The sequence below is a fragment of the Setaria viridis genome, chromosome 9, assembly GCF_005286985.2.
Source record: "Setaria viridis chromosome 9, Setaria_viridis_v4.0, whole genome shotgun sequence".
Lineage (NCBI taxonomy): Eukaryota > Viridiplantae > Streptophyta > Magnoliopsida > Poales > Poaceae > Setaria > Setaria viridis.
This window is the reverse complement of record NC_048271.2, coordinates 3,692,916-3,707,121: the sequence shown is the minus strand read 5'-3', so window position 1 is coordinate 3,707,121 and position 14,206 is coordinate 3,692,916. Positions and strand designations below refer to the sequence as shown.

The following is a 14,206-nucleotide window of genomic DNA, read 5'->3' as shown; positions in this document are numbered from 1 at the left end:
TGCTTACCCTCTCAACCAAGAAGGAGCGCAAGTTAGCCTAACCACGCGCATCCACCGTGGATCACGCCCCAGCCATGGCCTCCGCCACCACCGCCGTCTCTCTCAACGTCGGTGGCGAGCTCTTTCTTTGCCACGGCCACCTCCTCGCGCACCCCCCTCCCTCCGCACGCTCCTCGCTGAGGCCTGCCACTTCGCGCTAAACGGCACCCTTCTCACCTCCCTCTCCCGGTTTTCGCCTTCGCCCCACTCTCGCTCCGGCCCTCCGCGCTCCTCCCGCTCACCAGCCACGTCGTGCCCTCCACCGTGGCGGTGTGCTCCTCTCCAGCGTCCTCACGCCGCTCGCCGTTATTGACTCGCTCCTCGTGGTGTCCCTCGCCCTCGCGCTCGTGGGTGTGCGCGACTTCCTCGGCGTGGGAAGGAGAGGGGGCGGTCATGGGGGTGTGGGGGAGGAGAGGGGGCAGTGGCGGCGGGGAGGGCAGCGAGCGAGGGCAACCCGAAGGGAGGGTTCGGGACGGGTGGGAATGGGAATAATGTGGGGCAGGGCTGTCCTCCTATACCTTTAGTCCACTTTAGTCACCCCAAATGGACCAGAGGACTAAACCCTTAGTCCTCATTTTAGTCCCTATGTTTGAAAGTTTAGGGACTAAAAGCAGCTAAAATAAATTTAGTCGTAGCTCTAAATCAAAACCAACAGCCTGTTCCGAACAGGCAAGTTGGGAGTAATCTAAACGCCCAGAACATGTGCCGGTTACCCCATCTGGAAAAGGGGAGCAATTCTAAAAGTTTCGAAAGAGACCCCTGGTCTTCCAGTCCACCAATTATAATACTGCTATAATTTTTTTTCTTTTGATAAAAGTATGTTCCAGGATTAGACGCGACACGTTTGGAGCGAATAGTCTATACGTGCTGCCTCCTCAACCGCCGGCGGCGGCGGAGAGGAGAAAAAGAAAACGCTCGGCCGGTAAACGGAGCTCTTGACCTGGACTGGAATTCGGACAGGCCGCAGGCGTTTTCTCCCTTCTTCCCTCGGCTCCATGCGCGCCAACTGATCACATCGCCCGCCTCCTTTACCACGACGAGTAGCCGAGTAATTTCTTTTTCTTTAGAAAAAAAAGGGAGTAGTATGAGGAGTGATTTTACTAACAGGGTTTGACCGTTTGAGGGTACGAGCACGAACCACTACTATTTCGTGTGAAAGGTAGTAAGTTTTGTTGGGTAAATGAATGAAATCACCGTGCTCCAATCATGTTTCGCGAGGAGTAGTACGGGGGTGGAAAGGGAGGTGATAAAGAATCAAGCAGTTGGGAGACGGGGGCAGCGAAAGCGAAGCGATCCCGGCGACGCGACCTACGGACCAATCGGCGGAAAGGGGCCGGATTTATGAGATCCCGGGGGAGTTAGTGAATTACCTCATTTGGCGTGACAAGATCGAAAGCTGCCTCCCCATGTGTGGCCCCTCTCCCACCCGGCCACCCCCAACGAAACGAATAATCTAAGCATCAGCATCATCATTATCATCATCGCAGCAGCAGCACTAGTAGTAGGAGCTGGTAGTGTGGTGCCACAGCCACGGCCGCACAGGGGGGCAACCACAGTGGATGCCCCCGAGCACTACGTGCAACAGCAACGCCACCAGCAACAGCAGCTAGTAAAGGCTGGGGAGGCCCCGGCCGGACAGAACAAGGTGCAGCACGAGCACAGGCACAGCGTGCGGGTGCGGCACCAGGAAAAAGAAATCCGGTGCCGGCAAACGGATCGTCACTCTCACTCATCAAACTGGTCACGCTCACGCCCAAACCGAAGGACGTTGAGGCTGATCCAAACGCGCAGCGGCACAGCAGGAACTGTTTGTGGGCGGTGCCGGTGACGTGGGCGAGGCCGCCGAATGAGCGGCAGACAAGTGAGCGCGCTGGCCAGCGAGGCGGCAGTACGTGAGCGAGCACAGGGGGTGAGGAGAACGGGAAGAAGCGGACGGCATCGGCATCTCGGGCAAGTTGGTGAGGCACTGAGGCAGGCGAGCCAGACGAGCGAGCACCGGCAGCCGGCAAGGGGCAGGGGACGCCGGGGGCCACGGCGTCTTTATTGTAACGGGGCCTACCGGGGTTTGTCGTCGGCTGCGATTCATGGCCTTTTTTCTCGGGTCGAGTTCAGGTGGTCCTTGTTGATGAGACAGGGAGTAGGAGTTGTGCCGAGACGCATCGCGCTCGTCATCTCGTGCATGCTTGCTGCTATGCTCGGTGGCCCTTTGGTGGTAGCACGGGGTAAATACTAGGTGGCCATCGGCCGGTAGTGAGCAGTGAGTCAGTGACTAGGCCCCGGCCTGACCTGATCCACCGGGCTGGCGTTATCCGGGCAGGGGGTGCTGGGGGGATCTGGCGGGTGGGAGAGGAGAGACAAGCGGTGGTGTTCTTAGTGGTTAATGGCGCAGGCTGCAACTCTGCCTCCCTGCACCGGTGGTTTGGTTAGTTTGGCCTGGAGATTATGCGATGATGCGTCTGCGAGACCGACCCAGTGTGTAGTGTAGGGCGTGGGTTCCTGTCCGTCACGTGCTCGCGGGACCTTTCTCCAGCGGGACACAAACACGCGGGGAGCAGTGTCCAGCAAGATAAACTGCTGAAAGCAAACCAAAGTTTACATCGCTGCCTAAGCCCCTAGGCAGGGGACCACAGTGCTGATGGATTTAATTTAGTCGTCACGTGCTTAAGAAGAATTGCAGTTGCGGCAGAGGGGAGCACCCTTGCTGTGCTTGTTATGAACTGTTAACATCCCACGGAAAGGTGGGTTTATTTAGGTAGAGCCAGCCTTTGCAAACACTAGTAGATAGGTCTACTTGTACCCTTAGGCCTTGTTTAGTTGCCCAACTTTAAGGTGTCAAAATTACTATAGCAACACTGTAGCGTTTCGTTTGTATTTGTGAATTGTTATCCAAATATTGACTAATTAGGCTTAAAAGATTCGTCTCGCAAAGTACAACAAAACTGTACAATTAGTTTTGATTTCGTCTACATTCAGTACTCCATGCATGTACCGCAAGTTTGATGTGATGGGAAATCTTCTTTTTGCATAGTGCCAAAGTTGGGATTTTGGAGTGAACGCCTTAGTAGAGCACCAACCAACCACATCTTATCCGGCAAGTAAAATCTTCTACACATGGGCTCTAAAATGTCGGCAGAGTATCCTAAAAAGAAACGGTGCCTCCAAACTACAGTCCAGTTTCCTCTTGTAACTTCAGACACGCCAGTGACAGACAGCAGGTTAAATTATTGGGTGGATCTTCACAAAAAAAAAATTGTTGGGTGGATCATCAATAGATCCCTCTAGTCATAAAGTAGTGAATCGAGCACTGGAAGCATGCACTAGCAAAAAAGGACCAGCCGAATAGACAGCAAAACAGATGAGTAGCAAATCTGCACCAGGAGGAGGTTTTGGCGCTAGCACTGGAGGCATCTCAGATCTTGAGATCTACTCCGGCGCATGGGGACCCCAAGATCGCTGCGAGAAACCGACCTGTGATGTCGGGTACCCCCGGCCGGACGGGGGGCTCCTATGCAGTAATGAGCTGCAGCTTGGGATCACTGACAGGTGAGCCCAGCCCCATGTGTCAGTGGCCCAACTACACTCTGCAGTACTGCAGAGGAACCGTGTCCACCACGGCCCAGCCGCGGACTGTTCAAAGGGTTCGCAGTGAAAACTCATGAAAACACTGATGAAAACACAATAGGCGGATGCCACCAAAGGCACCAACCGTACTGCAGTGCAGTTCAACTGGCTCGGCACCAGCTGCCGCTGCAGATGCCAACACCAGGACGGACCACCACCCAGGTCCCAGGCCACAGCGTTGCCCCCCGTAGGTGATTACTCCACAAAGCTTCCCAACTAATACCCGGAGATTCCTTGCCCCAACAAGCTCTAAACCATGTGCGCTTCTTTGGCCTGGAGCGGATAGCAATGGCATCCGCTGCGCTGGGGCCGTAATAGATCAGCCTTTGTTCGTATCCTTTAATAGTTGGGTCCTAAGAATGGCACAGTTGGTGTGTGTTTTAAGTTTACAAACACAACTGAACTACTGTTCAGACCTTTTAAAGGCTGTTCTGTTTGAGCCTTGCCAGAGACTGGGGCTCCACCTTACAGGGTCCAGGGGGGGTAAACTTTGAAGAATATCTCATGTTTACTTCTACTTCATGTAAATCACCAAATATATATACCAGATCTTCAAAAGGAAATAAGAGCATAAGCATGGGATTTAAGGTAGCGCAAAGGGGTGAGGACAAACAAAATACCAAGTTTTTCTTGTACTGACAAGTGGAAGTTCCTAGAGTAGATAAACAGTAGTAGACTCGAGTTCCACACAGAAGGAAAGCATGATTAAGACAGAGAACAGCCACAATTGATCCCTTACATAGCATAGAGCAGCAAAAGGCGTCGATGTGATCACATACCTAAGCAACACGTGGCTGGGCGCACTTGTCCAAGTTTCGTACAGCATGTCCATGTCAGTTCAATTGAGTTCACAGGAGCTTGCTATCAGTATCTCTGACTGTTCCACGAGCCCAAAGCAGAAGACGACTTGGCACGGCTGGCGCCGGTACCACCACCACCACCACCACCACTATTCGAGGTTGGGCACTCGCGGGACCAGTGACCAGCCTTACCACACTTGAAGCACCCATCAGGCGAGCTCGCCGAAGTTATTGTTCTCCCACCCTTGTCAGGATAAGGATCCGATGATTGATTTGGGCAGTCCCTCGCCCAGTGGTTCTCCTGCCCGCACTTGAAGCAGGATGAGGAGCTCCTCTTGTTGGAGTTTTGGATGCTTGATGTTGCATCAGTTTGGTACTGTGGTGAAGCTTGCAGCGGTGCACCAACCCTGGGCTGTTGCTCGTCACACCACTTGAAAAAGCCACAAGAGCCACCACCCTGGGTGATTTGTCCCAATCGCACACCAGAAAGAGACATGAAATGCCCAAGTTAAAAAAAAGTGGGTACATTATAAAACTAATGAATGAAAAGATGAAAAGGAACATGGAATATCACAACAACAACAACAACAACAACAACATAGCCTTTCAGTCCCAAGCAATTTGGGGTAGGCTAGAGGTTGAAACCTAACAAGAGCCACAAAATCAGGGTTCAGGCACATGAATAGCTGTTTTCCAAACACTCCTATCCAGGGCTGAATCTTTAGATATATTCCATCCCTTCAAATCTCCTTTTATTGCCTCTTTAGAGTTGAAACCCAACAAGAGCCACAAAATCAGGGTTCAGGCACATTCCAAGCACTCCTATCCAGGGCTAAATCTTTGGGTATATTTCATCCCTTCAAATCTCCTTTTATTGCCTCTTCCCATATCAATTTTGGTCTTCCTCTGTCTCTCTTCACATTACTGTCACGCCTTAGGGTTCCACTACGCACTGATGGTATACTAGCACTCGAGTTAAAATACAACTGATGGAATATCACATCGAGTTAAAATACAACTGATGGTATACTAGCATCAGTTGCTGTGCATGAAGATACTGATATAACTAAGTATTCCACTAAAAGTGAAGGAACAATATCTAGGGCTAGGAACTAGGAACAACCGCTTTTATCTTTTTAAAGGTTAAGTAGACACATGACAATAAATTAGGTTGTTACGATCCTTGGTTCTGGTTCCAAGACACAGCTACTCTAAGCGTAACAAGAGCACATTGTTATCCTTGATAACATTACCGAGTTTTTTAAAACACCAACAATATAACTCAAGGACATTTCTTTCATTACCAACAGCAAGGCATGAAATGTACTAGTCAACAGAAAAATTATTGCAAGGAAAAAATATACCAGCACACATCAGGGTAAACGGGTATGGATATGTGTAACTTTAACCATAAGCAAACCAATTAACCATTGTTAAGAATAATTGTGCAGTAATGTCTAGATTAAACAACTACCCAAAAGCAAATCAGTTGCTCAGTCATGAGAGCAAAAGGTGATTAGCCATGAGCCATGAGTTAGCACTTCGAAAATTCAGATACGTGCTATTGTCAACTGAAAGCTAATTGTAAATAGACTTGGCAACAGTAACTACCATACTGCCTGCATCTTCTATGATCTATTAAAGATTTAAAGTAACCAAAGAGATCCGACAAATGAGTCAGAATTGCAAGATTGGCAGTTCAAAAGTCAAAACTCCCCAACCTACTATCCAAACCACCACAGAAACTTTCATCTATGGTATTGATAACAGCGATACCCTGCAACAAAAATTTCACGATTACTCATATTCAGCAAGGAGGGACAACTGCAGATGTTTCGCGCTATCATCAAAAGTATTGCATCAGATAAAGGCAAGGAACTTCTTCTAGAGAAGCAAACCAGCATAAGCCACTATGTGGTTATGGTAGAATGTCATTTATTCAAGAAGTGCGGAAGATAAATGAAAAGTCTGAGTTTACCTGATTTCCTGGGCAGCGATAGAACTGCCTCCCAACATTTTTCCCTGTCTTCGTGGTCAGAATTAAGCAAGCTCCAGCACCGCATGGGCAAAGCATATCTGTTGCTGATGTCTCTGACTGAAAAACTGTGTTACTTCGAGCATTTGCAGGGCCGGGAGATGGAGCATCACACCACTCAAAGAAGTTGCAACCCCCATTGTCCTTATGGTCAGAAAATAAATAAGCAAATAACATCAGCATTAATGAGTCAAAACAGGAAAAGCAAATGGAAACAAGAAGAAAGTTGCCTTTCAGATTACCCATATGTAATTGCAACATTGCGTGTGCATAATATATATCATCCAATAAATCAAAACTGCCTTTAGGCCAGCACATCTTTTCACATATTAGTAAGCAATTGAATAACACAGTGGAACACTGCAATCACACACGGTATGCCTAATCCACATGCATATGTGTATATTATCTTTGTTTCTTGGTGGTTGATTATGGATTATATCAGCAAGAGCCATCTTACTAGATAATCTGATTCCCATCAAAGTAAAATAAAATCAAACAATAAACTTATTTTGCATGTTGATGCAACTTTTTCTAGAGCCAGACAGTCAAATGATATCTAACTCCTCAAAAGAAATTCCCCGCATTTGATCAAGGAATAAATATGACAGGTTAATTATTGGGAAAGCAAACTGAGTTGGTACTTTTAAGATGACAGAAATGTCAGCCGTTATAAAGGTGGAGACATGAAAGCTAAGGTAACTGACAACAGATAACATCATTTCAACAAATACTAAGATACACAATTTGTCATTAAACTTGCAAGCAAGAACCTAGTAATATGTAAAACTAAGCAACAAACAAGATGTGGCCATCTAAATAAGACTTATAAACTGCTTGAGCAATAAGCATATAAATTATAAGATAATGCAATGAAGATACTCAAATGCTTGTACAATACAACAAAAGTGCTCTGCAGTTACAAAGTTGCCACTGTTGTCTCACAACACACAAGCAAAGCTCGTGTATCTTAGTATCATACCAAGCTACTGCACTAGTAAAGCTTCCAAACATGTGCACCCTCCCCACCAGGGAGAAAACTAGACAAAGAACCCTCCTAAACCAAGAAGGGACATGTATCCAGACAAACTAAATCAAGCATCGATTTAGGACCAACAAGTGCCAAAAGATCATACTGCCATAGCATTACAGCATTCATTTAACAATATTTGTCCAGCACGCAGTCGAGTGGCATAGTCACATAGAACTTTGATAGGCATTGCATCAATCCATCTATCTAAAGGGACAGGTATGGTACAACCCATTTCACATTACTTAATGTTATGCGTACTCAGTATGCATGTTGAAGAAATATTGTGAAAATGGGTGAGTAATATACTGGGAAACACAGGTAAACATCATATAGGGAATAGTTGTTGGTCCTAACCCTGGAGCAGTAAAACTACAGGCCCCACTGGCCACTGCCAGAGTACACGACAACTTCGACCAACCAGCAAGGGGACCCAAAATCACCAGAGGTCTTTAAAATCCTTATTAAGAGACCACAAAAGCCCAACAAAGTACATCGAAGTCATTACAACATCCACATGTCAGACCAAACAACTTAGCATTTGAACAAGCAGCTTTGGAGCAAGTAATTGCAGGGTAAGGCCGTAAGGGACTTGTGATCAGCTGACTCGAAACACTCACCCGCAAGGGACACTTGTAGAACTTGCGCCCAGGGTTCCTGGGCGTGTTAGAAGTAAGCACGAGGCAGCTCCCGGCGCCGCAGGGGCACGCCTTCTCCTCCACCTCCCCACCCGCATTCACGTACCCGCCGCCGATTACACCTCCTCCCCCGGCAGTCGGAGCCGATTGGGGGCACTCCCGCGCCCAGTGGCCAGGGTCTCCGCACTTGAAGCACGATCCGCTGGCCACCTGGGTCCCACTTGTACCCGCGGCTAGGGTTTTGGAGCCGTCGGGCCGCTTGTGCGCATAGTTCAGCGCTTGCTGCTGCTGCTGCTGCCAGGCCGAGCTGTGGCTGCCCTTGAGCGCAGCCAGGTAGGACCCCTCAGAGGCGGCGGGGGGAGTGGCTGGTGTCGGTGAGGAGGTGGTGGAGAGGCGACGGCGCTTGGAGGAGGAATCAAGCGCGGCGGCCTCCGCCGCGTCGAGGGCGAGGAAGAAGGCCTCCTCGTCATCCCCGTCGGCCACCGACATGATCGAGAAGGGTGGTGGGGAACAGGACGGGACGGGACGGGAGGCGGTGGACGGTGGCGTTTGAGTTTTGGGAATAGTTTGGGGGCGGGGAGGGGAAGTCGAAACAGTGCGCGCCGCTGTGGCGCTGCGGAGGGGATGAAAAGGAGAAAAAAAAAAGAGTAGCATTTTCGGCTTTTTGCACGTAGTGGGCCGTGGGCTGACTCGAGAAGGGCTTTGGTGCATCCTGGGTATTTGGAAACCTGGCCCATTTTGATATCCACTTTCTCGTTCTTTTTTTATCAAGAACACCAAATTTGTAATGAAGGATCCCCTCAAAAACAGGTTGCATTATAGACAGCTTAGAAACTGGCGAAATGGAATATAGTTATTCCAATAAAAAATAAACTGGCGAAATGGTAGAGTTGGGGAAATTAAGTTAAACTGTTTACAATATCTACAAAACGCAAATCTAAATTTACAATTTTTATGTACATATGCACTTCATGGATTACATGGTGTTGTAACTTGTAAGGATCCCTTCTAATGAACACCAGAGACCCCAAGGCTACCTGAAAATGCGGCTCACTCGTCGAAAGAAAACCAGACGTTCCTGGTCTGTGGCAATGATTTTCTCCAAGAAAGCTCCCAACATTTTACTCCAATTCTCTGCAAAATGCCAAAGCAAGGATTGCTAAAAAGAAATTATGTTCTGAGAGTGCCTTTGCTTGCAGTTTGCAAGTAAATAAAAAGGGAAATGGTAATAGCACATCTCAATAGTCAATACTATAATTAAGATGACAAGAGGACGCTAGTTGAACTAATAACACGCACAGCATTAGATCCATAAAGAGTAAGCCAAATAACAATCCAACGACCATAATCTGAAGACTGCAAGTATCTCATTTTCTATAATCAACAAACTAGGCCATATTTGTGCCCAGATCACAGGAAACACAAACTACTAGTATTATGCTGGAATGCAGCACGGTCAACTAATGATCATGGATGTGAATGTAGATGGAGATAAAAATACTAGTTTGATATAGGTTGACAGATATTCAAGTGCAACCATCCAATGTGCATGATAAACAACTGAGTAGCTGACAATTGCCAACAAATAAAGGTATACAGTATACTCCAGTCTGCCGTCTACAGATACCTATCAAAAGAACAAATTATGCCCTGTTTAACATTTAGCTATTCCGCAATCTACATGCCAGGTAAATACGAGAGGGATATCTTTGATTGTGGCAAAAAATTTAGAACTTTATTGTCAAACTTGAGCAAGCCAAAAATTCAAGGGGTGTAAGCTTTAGAAATCGACAACAGTATTTCTCAGCCACTTGCTCAGATCAAAGATAGCTTACAGCATACACAAATAATAACCTGTATATGAATCTAAAACTGCTAAAGCTGTCAGCTTCGTGTCCTTCCGAAAAGTTTAGTTCAATGAACAATTTTGAGATACTTAACTGTTTGTAAATAGCATACTACTAGAAACGTAAATAACAAAATTTGTTATATATTACAAATAGCCCTAGTTATTGCTGACATGGAGTGCATCATAAAACCACACTGCAAAATTTGAGGTCATGATCCAATTATTGATTTCACTTGGGCGGTTGCACCTATGTAATGCGAGAAAGCAAGCATGGTTTCTTTAACTCTCTGTAACCTAAACTATTTTTAGAAACAAAAGTAAAACTTTAAGGAGAAGAAATGACATATATGTGGTCAAATATGTTATGATATTTCATGAAAAAAAGGTTGGCATCTACCAACTTGCATTCTACCATTCTCCAATTCAACCATCTCCAACAGACCAACACGTCTAAAGCAGAGTCGGTCCTCTTTTCAGCATACCACATTCAAGAATGGCACATAGCTACTTGAGTTGACTATTTTTCAGAGACTACTTGTTTTATCTTAGAAGCAATCACTTCAATGTTGTGCAGAAAAGGAGCGATGTCCAAGTACATCGGGAACTGGCAAGAGATTATTTATTGGAATCCAGAAAATAAGGTAACGTAATTTGTCAATCATGTTTCAACAGTCACCAGCTCATCTCCAGGACAGATCTGAACATACAGTTAAATTCAAAGTATATTGTTCATTTATTTCTAGTAACAGCTAATTAATTGGAAATCTCTGGCAGAACCATATGACTTTTATGTGATTGCGACATGTCAATAATATAAATCAGTAAAATAATAAACAACTGGAAAAGGTAAGGGTGCAGCTTAAATTTCTCATAGTCACCAACCTGTTTCTGTATTCTACACTGGATGTATTCCTCTGCAAATAATGAGCAATAAACCGGATCCTACCAAGAGTAGAGCTCCTCATTCTTGTTGTAGAAGCTATATTTGCACAAGATTCCCATCCTTCTTCTCAACCAATATCATAGATTTTTAAGACAGCGTTTTAATGGATCCTCAGTATTATCATATACCTTGGACTCCAATTCAACAGGCTTCCCGCTCCGTCGGCACCTTATGATTTCCCAAGACTGCTCCATCAGCTCAACATACTTCTTGCGCAATTCCAGCATGGGGTGCTCCCCAATTGCAGTGTCTCCCCCAGCCATGTACGCCTCTTTGAGGACAACAAAGCATGTCTTTTCCTTTAACAACAAGTAGAATACATGCGGGTGCCGCTCAAACACAAGATGGAACTTCTGTGGCAGCCCCAGGTGCTGCCTAAGGCAGAGTAACCGCCGCCTCTCAGCAGAGCATGTCACAAACAAACTAAGCAGCTCATGGAGCACCCCGACAGCCCGCTTTTCGGAAACATCGCTGCCACGAATGATGTGGCTGAAATCTTCGTATGGAGACACATAAGGCAGCCTCTGGAAGCCTTCCAACCAGTCCTTGATCTTCTGCTTCAACCGGAGACCCTTCGACGGGAAGAGTGGGATAGGCACGTCTGCCACAGATCCGAACTTCATCTGGAGAACCGATAGTGGCATTTCTTGACCTTTTCCATCATCAATTAGCCCCAATTCCCTCCCATCGCCATCATTATCCTGGCAGATAACTCCATCTGCTGAAGTTAAAATCCGGAATCCATCATGCTCAATGCCGTGATCGGGGTCCTTAAAGTAGTCCTCCGGGATGCCAAGATGCCAGAGCATGCCCTGCGCGACGCGGAGCGGGAGGCGGCGTCGCGGGCACATCAGGACGAGGCGGCGCAGGCGGCCCGTGATATCAGCGCGGCGAGCGGCGAAGACGTCCCGCTCCTCCCGCAGGAGGCGCGCGGCGGCATCGGAGACTCGGAACCAGGGTAGGTTGTGCTGTGGCCCCACGGACTCGACGAAGGCGGCGGGGAAGCGGCGGAGGAAGGAGGTGACCCGCCGGTCGGGGGTCTCGAGCGAGCGCTGGAGCTTGGAGACCGCCGACACGGGGGTGGGCGACGGGGAGAGGAGGCGCGCCAGGGAGGCGAGCGGGCGGATGTCGCGCGCGTAGGAGAGCACGGGGACGCCGTCGAACGACGCGTCCTTCTTCCACCGCATCGTCACGTCCACGTACGACATGGACTGGAGGTGGACGGCGAGGGGATGGAGTTGCTCGAGAGCCCGAGGTTTCGCGAGAGACTGCATGGTGGGAGACTGAGGTTTAGGAGGGAGGGAACGGCGCGGGAGGGCGGCGACGCACGGGATCCGCCGCCGCCGCTGGATGAAACGATGACCCCTCAGTGGGGTGTCGTCCGCCTGGTTAACTGGAGCCGGCTCGTTTCATCAGGATGAAACGATAGTTTCCTCTCTCTTCGTTAATCTGGTGCCATGTTAGCAAAAATGCCTACGTGGCACCTTATTAATTGCTGATGAAATCAGCACCTTCCAAAATTTGACACCATTTTCTGTTTAGGTGTTTCCTTACCATTTTCATCGTTTTCTTTTTCCAGCTTGTGTGAACGGACGTTTCTGCCCATGGCCCTGTCGCCACTGGTTATCTTCCTCAACTCCGGCCATCTCGCAACCTCCATCTCTCTTTCCCCGCCTTACCCGCCGCTGAAGCTGCTTGATGCCGTTGCCGAGCCGTCCCTGTCTTAGCCGCCAACCTCACTGCCGCTGACCTCCCAGGCCACCGCTCGTCCGCTCGTCTGTTGTGCTGGCATCATCGGGGATTCAAACTACTTGCAAACGGCGAAGTCCGCAAGAGAGGTCTTGAGCACGAAGAAGAGGGCGCCAGCGACCGTGATAGAGATACAGAGTAACAGAGAGAGGAGTGTAGCAGCACCGACGCAATTCCACAGGGAGCGGCATTGCGGGCGGCGCGGGCGAGCTTGCTCGCCTCCGGCTTCTCCGACGTCGTGGCCGCGGGGCGCGAGGTGGACAGAAGTGCTCTTGCGACGGCAGCCAGCAGGGCATGAGGTGAGGAGCGGTGTTACTGCGTTGGAGCCTGGCGGCGGTGTTCTTGCGTCGGAGGGCGGAGGCGGCGTTCTCTCGTGGACCGAGCGGAGACGAACGGACGAAGCAATCTGCTCCGTCCTCTCCGCGGTGATGAAGAGATAAGGTAAGGGCAAATTTGTCCATCTCATGGGCTGCAAAGTTAAAACAAAAGGAAAAGTAAAGAAAATAGAGAAAAAAGTGAGAGAAACACCTAAACTGAAAGAATTGGCGTGCGAATTGAGACCAAATGATGAAATCTCTCCTAGAAGAAGCGTTTGGATGCCTGGCCTAAGCAACTGAGCACGGCACCGTGGAACCGAGGAGTAAGCACGCATACCGAATCGAGAATTCCAACGAGATGAAGCAACAACCAACTCCTAATCAACCGAAGGAAAAAGGTGCTTGCCCCCGAACCCGAAGAACGCGAATGAGTTGCTGGATGACCTGCAGTGGCTGGGCCGGCGTGCGCCCGCGCCGGCGTCACGGGCTCGTAGAGCCACGACGGCTGCGAGATCGCGCGCCTGCCGGAGGAGCTCCTCTCCGACCTCCCCCAGCAGGCGGATGCTGGCGACGGTGCAGCAGCGAGCTGGAGCCCCGCGTGGAGGCGGAGGCGGACTCGAGCGGCGGGAGGCGGCGTCGGCAGGAGGGGAGAGGCTGAACGGTGGACCCTGGACAGGCAAGGAACGCTCGCTCGATCCGGCCGTTCTAGCGAGCCTAGCCGTATCGAAGTAGTTGGGCCGTATCGAGCCCAAGCCCAACACCACATCGTCCAGGTAATTTTAACCGGCCATGTCGGCAAATATTACTACTGTACTGTGCTTGAAAAGGAAAAGAAACTCGTTTAAAAAAAAAGAAAAAACTTACCATGTTAGACACTAACTTTGCCGTACTAAAGTTAGACAAAGTGTGTTCCAAACAAATTCTTAACCAAAGTACTTCTTTCATCCTAAATTATTAGTCTTTGTATCTTTTCTATATTTATAGATTTTGGCTACGCATGTGATAATTTGGAACGGAGAGGGTACGACACAGTTAATCAAAGAATTAAAGAAAAGAGTGTATGACGCTTGGGCCAAGGGGTTAAATAATAAGTATAATTTGCCATAACTGTAGTAGCTCAACACCTAGCATACTATAGTTTGGATCCTTTTGCTTGCTACACCATGTTGACTTGCCAGCGAGAAA

The 14,206-nt window shown here is 48.6% G+C and overlaps 1 protein-coding gene across 5 annotated transcripts; it reads right to left on the bottom strand.

The window, feature by feature from the left end:
- Positions 1–4,262: 4,262 nt before the first annotated feature.
- LOC117839129 (protein WHAT'S THIS FACTOR 9, mitochondrial) lies at positions 4,263–13,630 on the bottom strand. 5 transcript variants are annotated; one of them, XM_072291032.1, is made up of 4 exons: positions 8,146–8,803; positions 6,439–6,639; positions 6,182–6,237; positions 4,542–4,917 (listed from the first exon to the last, which is right to left on the bottom strand). In XM_072291032.1, the coding sequence occupies exons 1-4, from the start codon at positions 8,650–8,652 to the stop codon at positions 4,689–4,691; spliced, it is 993 nt and encodes a 330-aa protein (XP_072147133.1). In that variant the 5' UTR covers positions 8,653–8,803; the 3' UTR covers positions 4,542–4,688. The 5 variants fall into 5 exon arrangements, with proteins under 5 accessions (XP_034575284.1, XP_072147133.1, XP_072147135.1 ...); XM_034719393.2 differs by lacking the exon at positions 6,182–6,237 and having other exon boundaries at positions 4,263–4,917; positions 8,146–8,784; XM_072291034.1 differs by lacking the exons at positions 4,542–4,917; positions 6,182–6,237; positions 8,146–8,803 and adding exons at positions 9,201–9,322; positions 10,895–13,630 and having other exon boundaries at positions 6,501–6,639.
- Between the last annotated feature and the right edge of the window lie 576 nt (positions 13,631–14,206).

Coding starts and splice junctions, on each gene's coding strand:
- LOC117839129 (XM_072291034.1), bottom strand. CDS start 12,229: ATGCAGTCTCTCGCGAAACCTCGGGCTCTCGAGCAACTCCATCCCCTC.